At 37.5% G+C, this 24316-nt stretch overlaps 1 protein-coding gene across 1 annotated transcript in view; it reads right to left on the reverse strand.

Moving 5' to 3' along the window:
• The window catches only part of HMCN1 (hemicentin 1), a 460484-nt gene that overhangs the window by 237535 nt on the left and 198633 nt on the right, over positions 1–24316 (reverse strand). Inside the window, exons 12-15 of the mRNA XM_057725744.1 lie at positions 13276–13417; positions 12227–12354; positions 9866–9979; positions 4828–4986 (exon numbers count right to left, since the gene is read on the reverse strand). Of these exons, the coding sequence (XP_057581727.1) occupies positions 4828–4986; positions 9866–9979; positions 12227–12354; positions 13276–13417 (543 nt within the window). The remainder of the gene's footprint in view (positions 1–4827; positions 4987–9865; positions 9980–12226; positions 12355–13275; positions 13418–24316) is intronic.

The following is a 24316-nucleotide window of genomic DNA, read 5'->3' on the forward strand; positions in this document are numbered from 1 at the left end:
TTCTTCCCTCTCTGAACTTTCAAAGAACTCACTCTACACCATTCTCATGGCAATAGCAAAATTAAGCGTCTTACTAGACTATATGTTTGACTTTCCCCAGAGAATTTATATTTGCAACCATATTTTTATCTTTTATAGCAGCAAACATGGTACTTTGTGTTTTATACGTGGCTGCTGGATATTTGTGAATGACTGAATCAATATTAAAACACTTCAACAATAACGTGCACGTGTGTGTACATTAAGTGCATGTGACGATAACAACACTGATACAGTACATTTGAACTTGCATTTTTGAAGCAACATGGCAATTTCAGAAGCCCCATTGCTTGAGTTTTGAAACTACGTAAAATAAAATTAAGTTAAATACTACAATTGAGCAATATGTTTTTTACAAGTTGTGTATCTGTGTTTAGATTTCTCTTACGTCTGTATGGGAATTTAATACAAAATAGGTACAATAAACGTACTTAAAAAATAGTTTAGAAAGCAGCTCAGTGTGTGCTTATCCTACATTTGTAAGGTCTAGTTACTTTTCTCTGGAATGACACTAGTCACTTACTCTAGAGCCAGTTGCTTGTCTGAAAAATGAACAGTATAAAAGTCTCAGAATATGTAAGGCTCAGAGTGTGAACAGGTGAATATGGAGATGGGACAAAAAATAAATTCCAGAAGAGCAAAAAGATATGCAGAAGCCTGGGATTGATCAAGTATTTGGGAGGAAACCAAGCTTAGTGACATAATAGAACACAGCCACCAGTGAAAACAGAGACAAATGAAAATTTTCAGATGTAAGAAAGCCAAGAACAAACTAGATTTAAAAAGGATATGTGAAGCTCAAGTTGTGCCTATAAAACTCAATTAAGATGAGAGAAGTCACCTGTGGTGAAGAAGCTTTGGGAGCAGTGTCAGGCACGAGACATGCATGAGGTCAGGGAATAAACATACTGGTACCAGAAAACAAGGCAAATGAGAATACCAGGCACTAGGTAAGCAGCCAGGACAGCATTGATGACAGGCAAACCTCAAAATGAAGCAGCTCCTACTTCAAGCCAGGAAACCTTAAAAGTACTTCCTACTCCTGAGTGTGGCCAATTCGGACTCCAAGTGAATTACATTGGGTGGATGGTAAACAGATTACCACCACCAGTGGGAAAGGAAACAGAAGTGATTATAGTACAAAATATGGAACTTGTACAGAGGAGCTGCTTAGAGAAGTAGCTTAGGGAAGTTACAGCCCACTAGGTGGTTTCAAAGAGCAGCTCCACTATTTCTTAGTCTATAAACTTGGAAAATTATTTTACTTCCTCCAGTCTAAATTTCCCCATGAACAAAAGCGGGATAACATATCCTATCTCGTGTTAAAGGAGAGAATCATTATTAATCATTTAGCATGTAGTAATCACCCAAATATTAACTATCAATGATCACAAACACTGTATAGTTAATTTATTAAATCATAGTTCTGGTGTTTAATGTATCTAATGTTAGTTTCAATTTTGGCTTCTGTTTATAATCTGTTGGATATTTTATGCTGGATCCTCTGTGATCCCCTAAATATTTGGGTGCAAGCACCTTGAGGACCACACAGGGTTAATGCGTGGTACAGCTTTGTTGTTGCTTATGGGTGCATATGGTTGAGTGCACACATTATTTTGAAAATATGAAAGTTACAAACAGATTGACCATCTTGCTCTAAAACCTAACCTATAAAATTATCCTAGCTCCTTTAGTGTTAATTAAATCTAACCCCACTGTGGCAACTCTTGCATTACGTTAGTCAAACTGAGATTTTCTTTCTTAAAATGGCTGAACACACTGTTTTGGTTCTACCAAACCACAAAACATGAAACCACAGTCTAAGTCTAAAACATCACCCTCTGTGGTGTGGAATGCTGCAAAAAGTCACTGCCAGGCCAACTTTTTGTTTGATGTAGCCCATCTTCTCTTCCAAATAACACCCTTTTAGAAAAGGATGAAAAGCGTTGGTAACGTTCCCTGAACATTGACCTGAAATGTCCATCACTTAAAGCCATGATAATGAGAAATAGGAAAAAGGAGACTCACTACAAGAAGCTAGAACTCAAGAATAACATTAAACAGTCTTTTTATAATTATTTTTTGATCCAGTACTGTTTATATGAAGGCCCACAAAAACAATCTGAAAATCCAACTAGTTACATGATATGGATAAAAGCAAGTTTTTCTTCTTAAGTCATAATCTACTTAAATTTATGCCCAATAGTCTTGGAACTCAAATGAATAATTTTATGCACTACTAATAGTAGTACTTAAATTATCTCAAGCTATTTTTTTTTAAAAAGTTGAAACAGTGACTATCATATTAAAAGCACAATGCTTAATCTTAAATGCTATACCATTATTATATACACATTTCTATATGATCTTTCAAGACTCAAAGAATCAAAATGACCATTCAGTTTGTAAAGTTAATATTCAACTATTTGATACATGTCCCATTAATGAGCTTAGGAGGAAAAGCAGTAACCGCTGACATGCTGAAGGCACATGGGTGATAATACCTCATTTCATCTTTACAACCAACCTATCCGGTACTATGAAAAGTCAGGCAAAAAACCCAGTCCCTTCCTAGAGCTCATTCTCTTAATCACTACATAAACTCTGGGGAACACTTATTTTTTTGTTTGTTTGCTTTTAAACCTAATAGCAATAAATTACAACTATCACTGCAACTGTGATTTGCACAATGCTTGGCAGTTACATTGTCTATCTGCTAGGATATGTAACAAGAGTTTCATGCGGACAGAAGAGGTCTAATCAAAAGTTGTAAGCCACAATGATAAGAATTCTAATGGTGGATAAGGAAACAGGGCATAGCAGAAACATGAATGACACTGATGTTAATATTAAGTTATTTGGCAACGGTTAACAATGATCAAGGTTACAGTAAGCAAACAATTGAGTTTATGTAAGTAGTTCCAACAGGACAATTACTGGAATAAAAGTTAAGGAAGCCATTGTTTTAGAAAGGGTCACTGAGAGTGAAGATCTTGAATATGAGTAAGCTAAAACAAAATCTAGTTCAAGGAATAAGGGATAAATATAAAACTTTTGTTAGAATGTTTCCTAATCTACTCCAAGTCACCCCAGCACAACAGCTCTAACCTGTATATGGTTTTTCACGAACAGAGGAGAGAACCTGGAAAGTCCAGAAGCTAAAAATATTATCAAGAATAAAGTAAGCAAGCAAAGAAATGTAAGATTTTTAGATTTTCTACAAATCGTTGGAGGAGGTAAGAGTGTCATTCGCCTTTCACTGGGCCATTTCTCTCTTCCTTCTAGAGCTAGACAACTCTACAAGAACACTGGATAAAGAGAAAATACCTATGCAGGAAAGAGAGAGAAGCAAAACTAGAAAATGTTGAGAGATGAAACTTTGTACATTGTATGTTTCTTGAAAACAAGAATTCTGTATCTAATCACCCTCTTCATTTAGGCCTTAAACTTATATTTCTAAAAACATTTCTTGTGTTTTATACTCTGCTGGTAGATTCAGAGACCCTCCACCCAGAGATTCCAATCTTATTTCCAAGGCACTTCTCTTAGTAACCACAGGGTTTAGTCATGGTTCAAACACATCTTGCTGCGCAGATTCTACAGTGGCCTTTGTGGCCATTTTCAGCTTTGTTGATTCTACCCCAAGGGCATAATCACCAAGAATGTAGAGTGTTCACCAGACAGCCCAGGGGCATGGAGATCATAAAAGATCCCAAGAGGAAAAAAATTTAGTTTATGTGAAACAAAGTACTCAGCTTAGAGGGTCATGATTTTCATTTAGAGAGCTAAGATAGTAGAACTAAAATGTTTTGTGTTACTATATCCTAAATAAAAAATGCACTTCCTTTATAGTTCTTAACTTCTGTTAAAAAAAGAAAGGAAAAAAAAAACGCTTTGGCACGAAAATTATGCATAAATGAAAATACAACTTAATGAAATGTCATATTTTATAAATTTAAGTGATGCAAACATTTGACTTATCTGATAAAATTAAGCTGCCGGGTTCTTTTCCTATGAAACAAGCTCTGTTTTATTTCATGTGTTACCACACATTAAATTGTAATTTAATTTTTCAAGAAACATGAGCTGGAGAGATGAAAAAAGAGGGAGGACCAAACTTCTTGAGTAATCTGACTAAAGTTGTCGTGCACATGCTGTATCATTCATGTTGTGATTGACTTGTATTTGTAGTTTGTACTTTATTTTATACACAGAAGAGTCACTGCTAGTGAATTAGAAAAAAAAAAAGTAAGAGCACAACCTGCTGCCTTTTCTGTCATCAGCATCTTCAAATTATGGTCTAGGGCCAAAGTCTAATTTTTGGCCTCCAGATGCTAATACTTAGGAATTTGGTGTCTGAATGGATGACTCCTGATAGGAAAATATTTGGCAACAGATGATAGACCATTGAAGCCTACAGTCTCTGAGATCAAACAACCTGGGTTCAAATACCCAGGCTCTGTCCCTCCATAGCTCTTGACTCTGGTCAAGTTGCTTACCTTTTTAAACTTCCATTTCCTTACCTATATGATGGAGAAAATTACAGGATCTTCCTCTTAAGATTATTATGAGGGCTTAATGATATAATGTATGTACAAGTTCTTAGCACAGTGCATGGTAAATAGGAAAAATTTGGTAAATGCTAACTATGTCATATTAATAACCTGAAATGCTAACTCTAATTTTGCCATTCTGACAAATATTTCCCCAACAGTTTCAAGATTATTAGCATGAAAAATACCAGGTCAATTTCAAAACCAACTTGTCTATCAGAGCCAGGATGCTTACAGCCAACATCCAGAGTGATCTTGCCAGTTGCTCTTCCAGCATCATTGATAGCAACACATGTATAATCACCAGCATCCAGATCTTGAGTTTCCTGAATATTTAAAACTCCCAAGAGGGGGTCAATAATGAGAAATGTTGAGGGCCTCAGCTCAAGATCCCCTAAATCAAAACAAAGGGGAGAAAGTTAAACACAAGTGTTTACGTAGTTTGCTATCGATTTGATTGCAAAATTTCTGAAAAAAACTGATTATACACTTTTTTAATACAAGTGTCTGGCACAATGCAGACACAATGTTTATGCGATGAAAGAATGAAGTGTTTATTGGTAATGAGCTGATTTATTAGTCTGTATAATTCCACAGGCGAACCTATAGTCAAAAATCAGGTCCTAAATGAATTATGTACAAATGTTTCCTACTGTATAGGTAACTAAATGAGAACAAACTCTTTGAAGCTATGTTGGGGGACTAGGAAAGAGCCACAGCTGTCACCATGGCTGTGTTAGGTAAGAAGGGAACGGGAAGATGAAGGGTGAAATGCGGTTTCTACCATCTTTGTGGCAGGATGAATTTCAATTACCCAGGAAATGCGTTGGAGACGATGGGTGTTTTTAGTTTGGCTAATGACCAGGTTTCTGGTTTGCTGAATGTTCTCAGTCAGATTTTTGTCTTGTGAGAGGCATAAGCTGCCTGAGAGGATTCTAAGGATGGCTGGCGAAGTAGGGACCACAGCTGGCTAGGGGAGGGAAGAGCTTGTTGAGAGAAGACAAAGAATGGATGAGGAACTCTTGACAATGGCCAGAGAGGAGTGTTGTTATATAAATCTCCCAGGATACCTCTACTAAATCTGTATTAGGCATCAGAGTTCTTTAAGTTGGAGTCAGAGGGTTTTTGGAAGAAGCAGACAGGGGATAAATGAGTGGAGGATGGAACCAGATATTGAGCTTGACCTCGGCATGAGGGTAGAATGACCCAAGAAAGCTGAGTTATGTCTGAGTTACCTGTCCCTGTAGCACCTCAGGTCCCCTGAGAACCATTTCTATTTGAAGGCAGACAATGCCCTCCTCCAGGATTTCTCTTCAACTAAGAATGAAATTAACCAGGATGACGAATATCATAAAAAATACTTAGTACTGATGTCTAAGTGGCAGCTTAGTGTCCACATATTTTTTGTTTGTTTTTGTAAAGGGTGATGTCAAACTCTTTTTGGGGATCCTAAAAAATTCCAGGAGGTTTAAGGGCCATTGCTCTTAGGGTTTTACAGCATGCCCAGATGTCAAGTCTGAAGAGGCACTCTCCAAAATGCTATATACTAGCTTAGCCATGTGCCCTGAAACTGAGGCCTGTAGAATTAACTGCCTTAGCTTTTGACAGGCTAAAACCCCAGAGCTAGTAATTCACTAGGACACTACATAAAGCATCAATCAGCAGACTCAGGGCAACAAACAATTCTCATTTTGTTTTTATAATTTGGGGAGGAGAAGAGGTCAAAGGAGCCATAAATTTAAAAACAACAAAAAAAATTACATTAGCAACTGTTAGTGCCAAAAGTAAAGTATTTTTCAGCATTCCAACATTTAAAACCCCAATCATCCTTTTAAGCTTGCTACTGCATACCACGCGAGAATGAGAGAAGCAACTAAAGCCTTGTCTGTGTGCCTCTGGGAAATTTTCATAAGTAAAAGCAGATGATGTTGACATAAACTTTCCTCCCACTAGGGGAGGTTGCAATGTTACCAAGCTGTTCATCAAGCATTAAAATGTTTGGACTAAAATGCATTTAGATTTTTGGATTTTGCTTCTCCCTTATTTCTTCTGTATATGTCAGAGGACATAACAAGATGAAAAAAAGACCTTTTTTGCCAGTAGCTTTTTTTTTTAAATAAAAGTGTTTAAAGAATAGCAGTAATGAAACAAAATATAAATTGGAAAACACTGGTTATATCAAGTTTGCATCTTGATCATGCTTTGATAATCTTTTGATTTCTACTGAACAATCAGTAATCAAATTATTGAGACGTCATAAAGAAATACAGAACTTTGAGATGAAAATGACTGAGGGAGTATTTAGCTTTAATATTAGATAAGATTAGAAGACTGTTTCCATACATAATAAAATATATGAACTTTGCTGACAATCTATTCTAGGATTTAACAATCATTACCATTAAGGAGGATTCTTTCTGCTTTCGTTTAAATTCAATTCTGGCCCCTGTGGATGTAAAGACTAACAGAGAGATCATTATCCATGACATAAGACCCTTGAAATTGCTGAAGGTTCTTTAGTGGTTCTCATAAATGTTTGTCTCAAGACCCTTTTACACTCTTAAAAATTATTGGGGACTTTCATGGGTTTTTGTTTATGTGGATTTAATTTTTTGTACTTAGCATTTCAGAAAGGAAACTGAAAAATGTTAAAACGTGTGTATGTATTTTCTAATACCTCATGACATTTTAACATAAATATATTTTATAAAAAAAATTTCCCCACACAAGAGAAATTTAGTCAGAAAAGTGGCATTATTTCACGTTTTTGCAACTCTCTAGAATGTCCAGCTTAATAGAAGACAGCAGAGTGTTCATTTTTGTTTCTTCATTCACTCTATTGTAGTCCCCAAAACTTCACAATACATACATGAGACAATGAGTGTGAAAAAGCCAAATAACATCTTGGTATCATTAGGAAAATAATTTTGATCTCATGGAGTCCCTAAAAAGAATTGTGGGGAGCCTCCAGGGATTCCCGACTACACTTTAACAACAACAAATCCAAAGAAATACATAATACAATTTCTTTACTATTTTACCAGAAATGTTCTTTATACAACATTTTAATAGTGTCCCTGATTCTTCTCTGAACCCACTTTATGTTACTCATTTCTAAACTCTAAAATTTTGGTGGGCATTTGTATATACAAAATTTCTTTTCTTGAACAGTCTGAATGAAATACAACTTATTAATGAATGGTTGTTGCCAAGGGCTGCAGGGCAGGAGAAACGGAGAGTTGCTATTCAACAGGCATAAAGTTTCAATCGTACAAAATGGGTAATTTCTAGAGATCTACTTGACAACAGTGCCTAGAGTTAACAATACTGTACTGTATGCTTAAAAAATTGTTAAGAGGGTAGAGCTCATGTGTTCTTACCATAATTTTAAAAATAAACAAATAATCACCTACTTTATTCAATCAGAACTGCCTGAAAAAAAAAAAAAGCTATAAAGAAAAAGTTGTTCTTATGGTTAGGGAAAGAACTATTCCTTCCCTCTGTGGTTTCCATAAGGTAGGATTTTCCTAACCTTGCTGGTGTCTCATCCCCAGCAGGGGTGGAAAAGGAAGGTTCAGCTGCCTCCTCCCCCTTTCTTTTTGGAGCCAGTTTGCATGTAGAAGAGTTTATCCCCTGGCTTTTCTCTTTATGATCCAGACTCTGCTTAAGGAATAAATCGTCTGCCTGTGCCTGGGAGAGCAGGAGATCCTGGGATTCAGGGCAGCGCTGCATATGGTTCATGAACATATGATTGAAGCAGGTCCTCCAATATGGTCTGTCCATGTTTAATGCCCATGTGCTAGCTCTGTTGGTACATAACTCGTACAGTGACATGGGGTGTGACTTACAAGGCCCACTGAACTCCAATGTGTCTGGTTGAGAAAAGAAACTACTAGGTAGTCAATTTTAGAATCTTCTATGTGGCTACATGGCTCCCTAACTCCTCATTTAGCTCCCAAGGCATTTGTGGGAGCACATTCCATTACTTTAAAAAATTTTTATTTTTAACACAATTTATTGCTTGACATTTAAAGAAAGAAATATTGCCTCTTTAACACTTTTTTATGGATTTAATTAGGATGTGAGTTTGAAATTGTTATCAATTTCATTTGCAAGTTAAAGACTTAAGTATTTCAAATAAGGAAAGTTGGTTTTTGTTGACTGAAATACAACTGAAATCTCATTAAGAAGCAAGTCCAGAAATGCTTTCTTATCAGAGAAAACATGACGACTAAAAATCATTTAACGTGGAAAACTATGATAATGACATTATCTCCTAGTTTCCCTCCCTGTTTTTGATTTGTATTATTGAAAAGTATTTGTTTTCTACATAGAGCCTTTCCTTTTCACCTCATGTTCCCCAAGAGTTTGAACCCGAGGTGAATTCACAATTTTGTGATTATGACATCAACCCGTTGCTATGGGAATGTCTGTGATTTAACAAACAGAATCATAACAATAGTGCTTTGTACTATTTAGCATTTTTCATCTGAAGATTAAAGAGTATTTTGCAAACAGCATCTCAATAATCCTAGCAACCTCCCTCTTAGGGTGTTTGTGGGGATTTTTCTTTCTCATAGATTGGAAAAACTGAGAGAAACAGAAGCAGAACATTTTACACAAATATCTACTGTCAGCATCTGAGCCTGGACCAGGATCCAAGCACATTCTCACCAAGGACAAGCAGCACATTATTGTTATATAATTACAAAAATCACAAAGGTAGAATCTTTAGGTCACAAATAGAGATAATAGATAATTTCTATACTTTATATAAACATCTACCATGCATGATGAAGCTGACCACAAAATACACTTGTCTCTTAAGAACAAATGTCGTTCAGTTGTAAGCTTCAACGTGTGTCTTTTTTTAAGCCCTTTACAAAATTGTCCTGGGGAACCTAGAAAACTTCCTAATTGGGAGAGCCTAAGCAAAGTGAACTGAAATCAGTGAAGTTATTTTAAACATTAACTGAGTATTCTTGGACAATTTTCTACAGGAAACAATCCTAAACTAACAAAGAGAACATTCAGCTGGATTAGCAAAGGCGAAGTTTTCCTGCTTTGATTTTCACGGTCCTGTAATCCACACCAGATGTCAAATGCTGAAATTCAGAGTGCAGAGTTTTGAACTATCCTCTCTAGTGAGACCATAAACACATTTTATGGGGCTGCTAAGTCACACACCAAAACAAAATTTTAACAAATCATTTTTATCTAAAAGAGAAAACAATACTAAGTGAACCAGACGTGAATATATTTAAAAAATGTACCTTTGAACCATTTAACCTGAGGTGGAGGAACACCAGAGGTTTTACATTCCATCACTGTTGTATCCCCAAGGGCAACCAAGAGCTCACTTTGAACTACAATCAACTTCGGGGCTTCTGAAAACAACAAACAAGCAAATAGTTAACATCTGGCAGAATGCCACGTGCACCTTGTTTGTGTTTCCTACATGAACCAATTAAACACAACTATCATTATTTATGTGCTTGTGGCTATCTCAGTTTTTATGAACAGCCATAAACTCTTATAATGTATATGCACACAGATGTGTGTGATGAAAAGATCATCTATTAAGGCCAAAAGAATATTAGGCAAAAATAATTCTGATAAAACAGAGTCCAAAAATTTAGAAAATTAATTGAAAGGTATTTTTTATTGAAAGGTTTAAAGATTTTTTTATTAAAAAAACATTTGATTAATTGATGTGCACACTTTCTATATGACTTTAAGGATATTCATGTCTTTACAGAGAGATAGTTGTAGTCTAAGGTTAAGATTTGCATCTATAAAAAGTAGAGTCTCCCACTTTTGACTCTATTTTTCCCTCTGATGTTAAATATAGACATACTCTCAGTTTCTTTCCTTAGCTCTGTTTGATTCACGCTTTTGCCTAATGCTTTAGTTCATGCACACATTTTTTTATTAACTGAACATTTTAGGACTTTCTACCTTCAACTGAGGTAGTTTTAAACAAAGCCAAGAGTTAACTTCTCAAAGATCACGTTACTCCTTGGCTAGAAAACTCAGGTGATCGCATTTCATAATTCCCTAGTTTGGCTTTCGAAAATCATAAACTGGTGCATGGCTTTCTTTTGAATTTCACTCCTCATTACGCTTCCTTACTTACCACAAGGTATGGAGCTACACTGTTAGTCCAAAACACGCTCTATTCTCTCCCATCTTTCTGCTTTTGCTAAAGCTCTTTCCTCTGCCTGAAATGCCCTTTGCCACAACGCTTCAAATCCCACTCATTCTTCCAGACTGAGCTTAAATCCTGTCTCCTTTGAGAAATGTTTGCAAATTCCCCAGTCACAATTAATCTTCTCCTCCACCAACCTTCCACTTTAGTACTTATTTGTCTGTCTTATTATATTTCTTTATGTATATCCACTCCCATTATTCACACTCTTGAAAAGTAAGGACCTCAAAACATACATTTTTTATTTTACACTCCACAATCTCTAGCACAGCACTTTGTATACTTTGGGTGACTAATGAGTTAAATAAACGGGTGGAATATTTTGGTTTCTTTGTAAATGAACCAAAATTCATTTCTGCAATGTAGAATCTGTTTCAACCCCCATTCCCAACTGCCTGTTCCCTCTCCATGTGGGTTTTCTGTGAACATTTTTAATTGTCATCTCTAAATTTGACCCCATCTTCCCTTCTAAACGTATTCACCTCATGCCTTCCTCATTTCTGTAAATGAGACCACTTCTTCCCAGGCTTTTAGGCTTAGTATTTCTGACACTTTTGTTACCTCCCTCATCTATACATACCATCTATAATTCTCAATCTTTATTGTGGCTCTTTTCTTCCTCTCCACTACCAGTTTTACTACCTTATTATGAATGATGATAAAAATGAGAGAAAGGGTGGACTGCTAGTCATTAATTATTCACAATTTACAAACTGACATCCAGCATATAATGCCCTTGTCCGTTATTTGTCTAAGAAAGATCAAATTAAAAGAAATATTCTATTCTATATTACATATTAGAATATATGATTGTATTCTTAATAGATTGAACTATATTATATATATTAGAATGTATTATATTCTACTATATTATGGAATATTACAGAATAGTTGTCATGAAGTATATCTTCAATAAATGAGTTAGGAGGGTAGAAACAAGACAAAAAGCAAAAATAATATCTAGATAAGTGACAGAAATATTATAAACATTTAATTATAACAGAAATGGTATAAAGTTTATATATTTATATATAAATATTTATGAATTCATATATATATGAACATATGTGGAAAATGTAAAATGACAGTTGAGGTAAGCTAGAAAGGATATAGAATTAATTAACTTGTAAGTAAAATATTACAAAGAACAGAAGAATCATAGAAGGATAGAACTCTGTGGGCAATATGGAACTCTTCCTTAATTTGAAAGCTTCCTTGATTTTTGGTGACTACTGAAGCTATTCACTCCTTGAACTTTTAACTTCAATTAGTTACAATACTTGCTTTAATCAATACGTGAAATGAACAATAAATTATACAACTGGGTATAACTTATTCCTAATATTAATTTTCAGAAAAGTACCTTTACATTGCTTGATATGAGATTCATCCTATTTGAACTGCCTTTTAAACTGATTATACTTGCCAATGTATCTGAGGGTAGAAGTCTGTTTATCCATTCCAGCTGAATTACTTGCCAGGCAACCATAGATCCCTGCATCTTTGGGAACTGCATTTTTGATAAATAAGGTACCTTCTGAGGTCATCCTATACCTACAGACAAAAAGAAATAAAATTGAAAATACTCTAATAATAGTATCAAAGAACTATAGCAGCTTCCTTTCAAACATCTTCAAATATTTTAGAGTTGTGTTTTTGGTGCTGATTGCAGAAACGATTGACATCATCATTTTATAAGCAGAAATGTTATAATAATGATAACAATAGGTCCCACATACCTAGTATTTGCCATGTGCCAGGGCTGCTCTATAGCTTTAATTTATTAATGTTTTAAATCTTCTTAACAACCCAATGAGTTAGATACTATTATTATCTCTGTTATACAGAGGAGCAAAGAGGTTATATAACTTGCCCCAAGTAGGGTTAGTAAAGGGAAGAAGCGGAATTTGCACCCAGGCAATCTCGCTCTGTGTGAACTTCTAAGCTAAAAGGTTCCTCAAATGAAAACCTGAGAGATGCAATGCCTCACATCTCAAGTGAGTCTGTGAAGAGATCAGGAACAGAAGCTGGCTCACACCTAATCCCTTCTCCTCCTGCCAAAACCAAAGTCATGGAAGCCCAACGGCTGGAAACTTCATTGCTTATGTCCCACATGTTCAGTACTCTGAGCATAAGAAGATTCATTTTCTTTTAAAAGCATCTAGCAGAATAAAACACCTCTCAATGTAGTATGCACAACAGTGAACAGAAATTACAAGGAATGTCTGCACACACTTTAAGTATTAAGAAGCACTTAATCCCAGCTATTGAATTCAAGACTTAAGAACCTCAGACTCTATACACTCACCATTTATTATCTTACTGATGTTTCCTGGCCTATTGAGAAAACCTAAAGCTGTGGATGTAGGTCAAACCTCCCTTAACCTTCGGGATTTGGTCAGATTAGTATTGTTCAGAAATTTCACCGACTTCTCTCACTCAAAAAAAACAAAGAACATGATACAAACCCAGTACCTGTGTGAACCCACGATAAACATATCATTCATGGTCCAGGCGATCTTTGGTTTGGGATAACCTGTTGCAGAGCACATGATGGAGACCTCAGATCCACCTGTAAAAGACTGATTCTTGGGCATCACAGTGACTTTGGGCGGTTCTGCAGATAAAAAGAAACACACAGGGTGAGATGTCAATGATGTTAGAAGCTTCCTGTGTTAGCAGATTTGCAGGCTTCTGACCACACCTTTATGTTTTAAAATTTGTTTATTTATTTTGCACTTCCAAGAGCTTGTATGAAACCGGGGTCTGTCCCTTCCCCTCCCCCGGAGCCCCTCCTCTCCCTGAAAGATTGATGCAGGCTGTGGCTGGGACCCCAAAGCCTGACCCTGCACCCCACAGGCCCAGGCAGGACCTCAGAGGGCCCCATCTCTGGCCATTTATCCCAATGCCTTGCAGCACAGCCCAGCCACGTCAGCCCATCTGGAGCCCCAGGCCTGCTCCTATTTCTGGACCTTGGAGGCACGATAGTGGGCGAGGCTTTGCCTTCAGGGTTTGGTGAGGGTCTGCAACACTCTCCCTTGAGGGGACATCAGGGGCCTGGATCAGAGACATACGACAGGAAAAGGCTTCCACTTTATGGGGCCTGAATGCAAGGGGGAGAGCAGCAGGACTACACGCAGTAATATTTGGCAGCCAGGGCAGGGGTCCCTCTGTCCATTCTCTAGCCAGGTCCTGCCTCCTGACCATTCTGCCCCAGCTCCTGCCCCAGCCAAGGCCTTGGCTACTGGGCTGGCTGGGCACCAGGCCCTGCAGTGGCCCTGTTTTTCTGGGGTGTCTTGGACATGTGGAAGAAGGTGGTCCTCATGGATCATGGAAGCTGGTCCTCAAGGTGGTCCTTGGGACTTGGATGTTTCCAAGCTCATGGTAGCAGGTATCCATGAACTTGGGAACATCCACCCACAGGGAGGCTGCTGGTGGGGATGGAGTCCAGCACCTCCACCTTGACCATTTCTGAGGTGAAGAGCTTCCTCTTGGGGTTGTAGAAGGAGAAGGCAGAGTATAACATGAAGGTGAGGGGCAACCAGATTTAGATCAGCAGATAGAAGCCTCCCTTCTTGAAAGGCAGCAGGTCCACATTGTCGTTACACGTGCCCTCAGGGTAGAGTCACACTTCGAGGTTCTCCCTGACCACGCCCAAGCCCATGTGGGCCATCACGGGCCTGGTACATTGTTAGTTGATGATGGAAGAAATTTTCACATATTAAGAAATAGGGAGTCCCTCTCATGAGAAAGCACACAGGAGGCTCCTAAATAGCTTCCTCCACAAGAGGGCAGACAGCAGTATCAAGCAGTATCAGCAGTATTTCGTCTTGCAGAACTGAAAACCACAGCCACAGAAAGATAGAGAAAATGAAAAAGCAGAGGACTTTGTACCAGATGAAGGGACAGGATAAGGCCCCAGAAAAACAACTAAATGAAGAGGAGATAGGCACCCTTCCAGGAAAAGAATTCAGAATAATGATAGTGAAGATGATCCAGGACTGTGAAAAAAGACTGGATGCAAAGATCGAAAAGTTTACCAAAGACCTAGAAGAATTAAAGAGCAAACAAACAGAGATATGCAACACAATAACTGAAATGAAAAATACACTAGAAGGAACCAAGAGCATATTAACGGAGGCAGAAGGGCGAATAAGTGACCTGGAAGACAGAATGGTGATAATCACTGATGTGGAAAAGAATAAAGAAAAAAGAACAAAAAGAATTGAAGACAGCCTAAGAGACCTCTGGGACAATATTAAACGCAACAACATTCGCATTATAGGGGTCCCAGAAGGAGACAAGAGAGAGAAAGGACCTGAGAAAACATTGGAAGAGATTATAGTTGAAAACTTCCCTAACATGGGAAAGGAAATAGCTATGCAAGTCCAGGAAGCGCAGAGAGTCCCAGGCAGGATAAATCCAAGGAGAAACATGCCAAGACATACAGTAGTCAAGCTGACAAAAATTAAAGACAGAGAAATGTTATTAAAAGCAATAAGGGAAAAACAACAAATAACATACAAGGGAACTCCCATAAGGGTAACAGCTGATTTCTCTGCAGAAACTCTGCGAGCCAGAAGGGAGTGGCATGATATATTTAAAGTGATGAAAGAGAAGAACCTACAACAAAGAATACTCTACCCAGCAAGGATCTCATTCAGAGTTGACGGAGAAATCAAAAGCTTTACAGGTAAGCAACAGCTAAGAGAATTCAGCACCACCAAACCAGTCCTACAACAAATGCTAAAGGAACTTCTCTAAGCAGGAAACATAAGAGAAGAAAAGGACCTACAAAAACAAAAACAATTAAGAAAATGATAATAGGAACATACATATCAATAATTACCTTGAATGTAAATGGACTAAATGCACCTACCAAAAGACACAGACTGGCTGAATGGATACAATTATAAATATATAGGCATGCAATATAGGAGCACCTCCACACATAAGGCAAATGCTAACAACTATGAAAGAGGAAATGCAAGGCAGAAATAGAGACACAGGTGTAGAGAACAAACCCATGGACACCAAGTGGGGAAAGCAGGGAGGGTTGGGGGGGAATGAATTGGGAGATTGGGATACCAAATTGTACACTCTAAATATATGCTGTTTATTGTCTGTTAACGGTATCTCAATAAAAGTTCTTAAAAACAAACAAAAAATGAAAAAAAAAAAAGAAATAGGGAATTCATCCTGGTTTATACATGATTTGGCTTGAACTTTATGCTAATTAGAACAGCCTGTCTATTAACTGTCAAGCATGCATTGTACCTCTGCTTTAACCATTAAAGAAAAGAATGTATTTAAAAAAATAAAAATGGAGTAACTGTGGTTCAAGCATCCAAAATGGAGCCAGGTGGCCATTGTGGATGTCGTTTCAGACACACTCCTGCATTGCTGAGAATTTGAATTTTCTGAACTGGTATCAAACTCAAGGACACCACCAGCTATTCTCAAAACAACATCTGCTAGCAGTTGCCAGCTGCAACCTTATGGTCTCAAGGTCTCCCCTTGTAACTATGCAACCATTCAGTCCCCAAACAATCCTTGCTTAACAAGCACCCTTTTTTCTTGCCAGTTCTAATCCTAATTCTTGACAAACAACTTATGCAACTTTGTGGGTTATGCCTATATAAGCCTCCCTCATTTTGTAGTCAGGCAGAACACAATTCAAGTGCTTTTTGAATCTGGGTCTTCAGGGCTATAGTCCTCAGTTTGGCTTGAATAAAACTCTTTTCTATTCCTCTTATAGATTGTTTACTGATTATTTACGTCGGCAATGAAGATGCCCCAAGGTACACGATCAGGCCCACGTGCCCTCTGAAGAACAGCTCCTGCTTGGCAATCTGCACTCAGCACTCGGGAAGGGCCTCCATGAGAGCCACTATGCCTAGGATGCTTTGGTGGTTAGAAATGATGACACAGGTGTGGTCCACCTCCAGCTTCTGGCGGCCCTGAATCTCAAAGTGAATGCAGTATATGTACTTGAAGGACTGGATGAGCCAACTGGTGATGCTCATGTTCTCCACTATCTGGCTGTGGTCACACAGCAGGCAGGTGACCACGACCACAGGGGCGACCATGAAGCAGAGCACACAGTAGAGGGTGATCTTGGCTTAGCACTTGGCCGTGCAGCTCAGCTGCACAGGTAGCAACAGCAGCAGCTGCTGCAGCAGCGTGCAGGCAGCCACAGCCGGAGCTCCATGGCCAAGGCCGCATTGGGACCATGCATGTACGGCGGCCCCCTTGGAGCCTCGAAGGCACTGGCCTCAGGCTCCCTCCCTGGGCTCTGGCTGGAAAGGACCTCTTTGGATGACCCCCATCAGGGATCTGGCCCAATCACTGCAGGAGAGAAACCAAAAGTAATGAAACCAAAAGGAATGGGAGGTAAACTGCTTTTGAGAGTAAAATGAATCCGATCCCAATGTGTTTCTGCATCTCCACTGGTTACCGTGGGGCCCCCTTGCTGCTTTGCTCCCACTAGCTGACTACTGGCTTTCCATCGGCTCATCTGGAACTTCAGTAGGAACCTATTTTCAGGCAAAGTTTCTATATTGGGCCTTGTGCCTCTTTTTATATAGTGAACATAGGTTTGGAGCCAACCTGGTCCTGACTGCTGCCTGTTTTGTTTGAGTTGCAATTTCCCTTTTTATTTGTCAGAGTATACGTTTGTTGAGGTTGAGACCATGTCTTACTTATTATTCTTTATTCCAATATATGCCACAGTATTTAACATCTCTTTCATGTTATGCAGTGACTTGTGAATAAAAGACATTTCAAGCCATTGATGGAATACAGGTCATTCCTAAAATGTAACTTGGCTCTGAGAATGTTTATCCCTGCCGGCCTCTCAAGACCCTGCTGTATTGATTGCCTCACGCCCATGGATTTATAGGACCTCAGCTTCACAGAAAATATCAAAGTGCCTGTTGCATTCCATGTCTATGGCAGAAAAATGACTTCTGAAAATGAAATATTAAATCAGAGATGTATTGTCAAAAAGGATACAAGAATTCTCTGGGGTTGCTGGGATGTTGATATATCTGCCTAATCAATTATACATTTTACATCTATACTACTACAGAATAAGAAATAATCATCAAAGAAATATTTAATGACTTTCTTTAAAGCCTGTTTATTTTTCTATTTTATTCAAGTATAATTGACTCATAATATTATATTAATTTCAGGTATATGACATAGTGATTAGCTATTTTTATAGACTAGTCAACATACAAAATTGTTTTAATGTTGACTGTAGTTGCTGTGCTGTACATTATATCCCTGTGACTTATGTATTTTATAACTGGTAGTTAAATAATTTACTTAGTGTAAATATCCCCCACTCAATCATCTAAAAATAAATTCATTTCCACAATGTTTGACATAGACATCATGAGTATTAACAAAAATAAATTCAATGATGTGCTTTTTGCAATAATTATTGTGTTCCAGGCTCTGTGGGATACACTGATGAATCAAACAGACATGGTGTCAGCTTTCTAGTCAATTGGGATTTTACTATAAATGAAATTGAGAATTCAGTTCGTCAGTTAGATCTGGGTATATTTATGATGTATCTTTATTATAAGTTAATCCACAAATTGTGGTTTGGTCTCACCAAGAAAAACTAGCCTGGGGAATCCCCATACATTTGAAAGCGATACAAACGGTGCTGCTGGACTGGGCAGCTACAGAACGGAACAAACCTAATTAGTGCCTAATTGCTAGCAGCTTATAATCACCCTCTTTTTTTTTCCTGTTTACATTGTGTTTTTCAAATAATGTTTGTCTTTGAAGTTAATGTTTAAAGGGTTTTTCCGGCCAGTGGACTTGGTTGACAGTCTTATTATTCCATGGTTTCTTCTTGGTGAACATAGGACTAGAGAAATGTGTGAGGTCAAGGGCAGACTGGCCGTGGCCAGTAAGTTCAATTTGTGATTCCATCTGGAGTCCATCAGTTCTGAAATGCTGGAGTACTACATACGCGGTGGGGGTGCTGCAGCCAATCTTCAGGGGAAGAGGTGAAAAAAAATGAGCAGTTGTTTCTCTTTGGAATTTTTTGAATACCGACATTTATTCCCACCTTCCTAAAATAAAAGGTTTCTAATGTCTACCTCATTTTGACATAGGATTACTACAAAGATTCAGCAGCTCTTGGGATTTCTGTCTAAACGTGATGCCTTCCAATGGCGTCTGCCAGAACTGGCTTGGCATATCTCCCAGCAAGAATCCCACTGGTAGGCTCTGTAGTTCAGATATCAAAGTGAAAATAAATGTCAGTTTCCCAAACCAGGATGTACAGAGCTAAGAGGTCGTTTCTCAAATAAAGCCTGAATATAGGGTGCTGCTTAGGGTCATGAAATAAGTCTGTGTGCAACATACAAATGGGATGACATCATCCCACAGAAGGTGAGAAATTTACCACTGCTCAGGACGGAATATTTGTCCTGATAAGAAAATCATAAAGGACATGAACAAACACAGGGAAGCAAAATGGGATTTCGACCAAATAACAGTTGAATAAAGATGACCACAATGATTCAGCCCTTACTTGATTAGGCTAAATAAGGATGTACTAGACCTCACTATAATTATTTCAACTGTTACATTTTTTTTTTTAATTCCTAGGAAAAAAATCCATCTTGTTTTTAAAAAGTAGTTGTAATGGAAAAAGAACAAGGTATTGAAGAACCGTAGTTTAACTTCATCACAGTCCAGAGTCCAATTTTAGGCTTTGAGGAGAAGTAATCCATTCTCAGTTGGTTTTCAATCTCATCTCAGCACCACAATAAGCACCATCATCACCACCACCACCACCAACCACCATCGGCACCATCACCATAAATAATTACTTGCTGTTCAGTAGCCAAAGCAATGGGAACATGGCACTCTATTAGGTATATTTTAACCATAACAAAAGAAAAATATGTGAGTTTTTATAATTCCTCACCAATGATTTTAAAATGTTAAGCATAGATTAGGATACTAAGAATAAACAATACTACTTTAAGACGTAGGTGTCTTAATATATTGTTAATGCTAAGGTTGGCAAAATGCATTATAAGAGAGCATGAAAACAGCCATTGCTCCTACTACAAAGACCAAGGAAGATAAAGTCTCACTTCACTCTTGAAAATCTCCAACATCATCCTTATATGCAAGAGGCACATTTCCTGTTAGTGGTCAATTGCGTTTGATTTGTCACTGCTATGCCTCTGGTAGGAAACTCTCAAAGGCAAAACCTAAGGCCTTTCTCTTCAAGGTGCTTTAATTACCATCAACAAAATAATCAGACAATGGTAATGATTTGAATTACTTAAGCAATAATTTAAAATATTTTTCACCACTGGTATATTTTTGTACTTGGGCAAACTTTTGTGTTTTCATTCTTTCACAAAATAATCACTGAGTACCTACTATGTTTCTGACACTTTATGACCTCAAAGATCTCAGAGAATGCTGCATACAAAACATATTATGTACAGTTAGGAACTAAATCTCTTTCTAGTAGTCAGTTCATTGAAACAGAAAGGTGGGCAGAAGTTACTGAGTACCTATGTGCCAAGTATCTAACTCTAGACCCATCATTTATTTTTCTAAATAACCCTGTGAAGTATTCCTGTCATTTTACAGATTAAAAAACTAAGGCTCAAAATGATTAAATAATCCATGGTATCTGGTCTACACTTTGATGGAGATAATGGTATCTAATTCATAGGCTTATTGTGAACTAGCTAAATTAATACACATAAAACACTTAAAAAAATTCCTGGCAAATAGTAAGCACTACATAATTTTTGCTATTATTTATATTCCATTATATGGTAAAGTATGACAAAGAATAATGAAATAAATATGCAGTATTTAAAATGTATATGTACAAATGTATTATCTAGACAATTACACATGAAACGATCGCATTTCTCACACTTGCATATAGTATTTAGATTATACATCCTAGTGATAAATAATACTTACATGTTATTTGATTCCTCTGAAATTCGAGATGTTTCTAGATGCTGAAAATGTATTAGAAATTTCAATACAAATAGATAAATTTAGTTTCCCTGATGGAAAAAAAAAACACACACCAATACCTATGTCACCTGGCACATGTTAAAAAAGAGTTATGATGATGTAATGAGCATATGGTTATGATAATATCAATTTCATTCTTAGTGAAGTAATTCTGGTCATTAGGGACTTACTTCATCAATCAGCTTGAGAAGTATTTCCTTTTTTATTGCAAAATTCTCTCTAGTGACATGGGCTAATTAGTGACAGACATCTACCCTTTCCTGACAACACAGAAGGCAAATTAATACTTCTCGGGTTCATACAAACATAGAAGAAGGAAAGGAGGCTTTGTCTGGCCCTTTGCATTCCATGTGGCAGCATGTGATTGTGGAGGAAATGTCAGTTCTACACTGAATATGCTCAAATTTAACCAGGACGCCCATGTTCAATTTCAGCTTCAAAAATTCCCCTCATAAAGGAGAAATCAATGGAATCGGCGGAAAATTTTTTCTGTTCCCAGATAGTCTGTTTTGAACAAAACTTTAAGCTCATTTCATATAAATAATTACTGCTACACTTATTCCAATTTTTCCTCCTCAGCTTGACCAGTACAAGCATTTGGAAATTTAGCGGGCCACTGTGTCACCTTAAAAGTGATAAATTGTTTTAGCCGATTTCATAAAATTTTGCAAAATTCACATGACAGAACTCTTAAGAACTAGTTTAAACAGTACTTCAAAAATAACATCTCTATTAATTTTTTCACCATATAATTATCAGATCTTGTTATAAAATATGGTTTTAAATGTAAGTAGTCAGATGCTGGCATGTGCTATAACAGGAAAAGAAAGTACTTACGAAATCTAAAACTGTTGATGTGAATCAAATAAGCCATTGAAGTTAACATGGAAACATGAAAGATAAGGCTGTTGACCCCAATTTTCCTTATAGTCTGTTATTGTTACTTTGAGGTCCATTCAGCAGTTAAGGAGCACACATCCATTGGGTACAACTGTGTTTTTCTTTCTGTGCAAGGCATTATGATTTTTTTTTTAAAGGCAGTAAGTATCTCACTGATTGGGGATAAACAACTATACACATGAAATTGATCATGACTAAGTGCAGAATTGTGTAGCAAAAAAATAAAGTTCTACAGAGGGACTTCCCTGGTGGCACAGTGGTTAAGAATCCACCTGCCAATCCTTGGTCTGGGAAGATCCTACATGCTGTGGTGCAACTAGGCCCATACACCACAACTACTGAGCCTGCGATCTAGAGCCCTCGAGCCACAACTACTGAGCCTGCGTGCGGCAACTACTGAAGTCCACTTGCCTAGACCCCTTGCTCTCAACAAGAGAAGCCACTGCAGTGAGAAGCCTGCACACTGCAACAAAGAGTAGCCCCCAATCGCCACAACTAGAGAAAGCCTGTGTGCAGCAACAAAAGACCCGACGCAGCGGATAAATAAATACATAAAATTAAAAAAAAAAGTTCTACAGTAAATCAGAAAAAAGAGACCAACAATTTTCAGAAAGGAGGTGGTTTTATGAGAGGGGCTTAGCTTTATAGGTAGGATATAGGTAGAGAACATTAAAATCAAACAGCTTTATGAGCTAAGTCACAGAACTAGAAAGAGAATGATGTAATTTGGAGGCAGTCAGGATGCCCCTGTGACTCAAGTATGAGATGTGGAGTTGGGGCAAATCATGGAGGAATGGAAGGTAACAAAGCAGGGGATAGAGTTGAAGCACTAGGAAACAGGAATTCACTGAAGGTACGAAGAACATGGAGCTTGAGAGAAAACATTCAGTGGCCATCAAAAACTCAGTTCTAGAGATTGAAGACAGAGTAAGAGCAGTGCCTATTCACCTTTTTGAGAAACTCAATACAAAGAAAATTCAAACCCCATATAGAGACACCAAAAATTATCTACCTGATACTACTCTGACATATAAAATTTAGCAGCATTAGTACTATTTTATGGACAAAAGAATTAATCTAATAGCTTCTCTACTTTTAATCAATAATTAGAGGTGAAGCCTTAACAGTAAGTTCAAATATTCAGTTATCCACATTAAGGAAACATGAATAATGGAAAAGATATATGAATATCTAATTCTTTTAAGATAAATAGCTTTCATATATTGAAAGGAAACATTTTTATTTCTGTTTTTCTTTTCCATACATGGTTTTATGTGGATAAAGGGTGAAGATAAAATGCTGAAAGTGATATGAAAGAGTCAGCTTGTAGAGAACTGAGGGGTGTAAGTTTTATTCTGGGTAATTAGGAAACCACAAAAAGGGTCTGAATCGATGGACATATAAAGGAATATTTAGTGAAAACTCACCTGACGGTTCTATGGAGTAGATTGGGGCAACAAAATCAGAAGAACGGAAGTCCCTAAAAAGAGTATTTTTATGGATTTAGTTTAGGCATGTGAATCACAAGGGGAATGAGGGTGGTGCCAGGGAGACAGTCAGGAAGGGAGTGACGTGAGAGGCAGTGAAGAACTGAGCTACCCATGCACATGGAAAGTGGGCAGCACCTCAGCCGGAAAACATCACTACATCTGGGATAATTCCACCTGAACTCGAAAGTTCCCATTAGATCATTCACACCGATTCCTATCAGCACAGCCAATTATCCACTGATTCCAGCATCAGTGCCCCTTAGAAAACATGTCCCATATAGGTGTCCAGAAATAAAAAGGGTGTGGGAAATCAATTCTAAAAACTGATACACTGCGTTTGTGTGGCCTGTAGAAAGGGGAGAGAGAGAGAGAGAGGGAGAAAAAGAGAGAGAGAGAGGAATAAGGTATGATTCCTGAAAATAGATCTTAATACCCTACTTCCTGGTCTAGAGCTTCTATTACCCCAAAAAGCAATCGGATTAACAGAATCAACCATGAAAGGATTTTTATCTCAGTAACTTTTCATGTTCAAAAGAAATAGGACTATAAAGTTTTAGAAGCTTTTATTTCTCTCCTCCAAAAGGATTTCTGCCCAAGAGGAACCTAGTGGAACAACCGATTATCAACTGCTGTTGTGTAAATAGGCATTAAATTACATTCTTGGAAAAAGTGTATTTCAAGGCTGTCAATTGATCTCTGTGATGTAAGATTCCCAAGCTTCTAAATGTTCCTAATGATAACTTTATGTCATAAGGAATTAAGACTCTGATGAGAAGAAAGATACTCCATTAACTAGTTTTTAGTATTAAGTTTCTTACTTGAGTTCTCACAATAAGAGCTAAGAAAATTTCCTTATTTTGAAGGTAGTTAACACCTACATTCAGCCCAACCCCCTAACCAACTTATATTTCTAAAAACGTAATGGAACTGTCTTACAACTGTTCCCAAATATATTTTTCACTGTGGATAGTATATTCCCTTAAAGTGTTGCATGGTCTAACATCAAGCAATGCTACAATGAGAAACTGGAAAAAAATATTTAATTACTGAAGCTAGTTTCCATTGAATCCTAAAACCTG

The sequence above is a fragment of the Hippopotamus amphibius genome, chromosome 3 (assembly GCF_030028045.1).
Source record: "Hippopotamus amphibius kiboko isolate mHipAmp2 chromosome 3, mHipAmp2.hap2, whole genome shotgun sequence".
NCBI lineage: Eukaryota > Metazoa > Chordata > Mammalia > Artiodactyla > Hippopotamidae > Hippopotamus > Hippopotamus amphibius.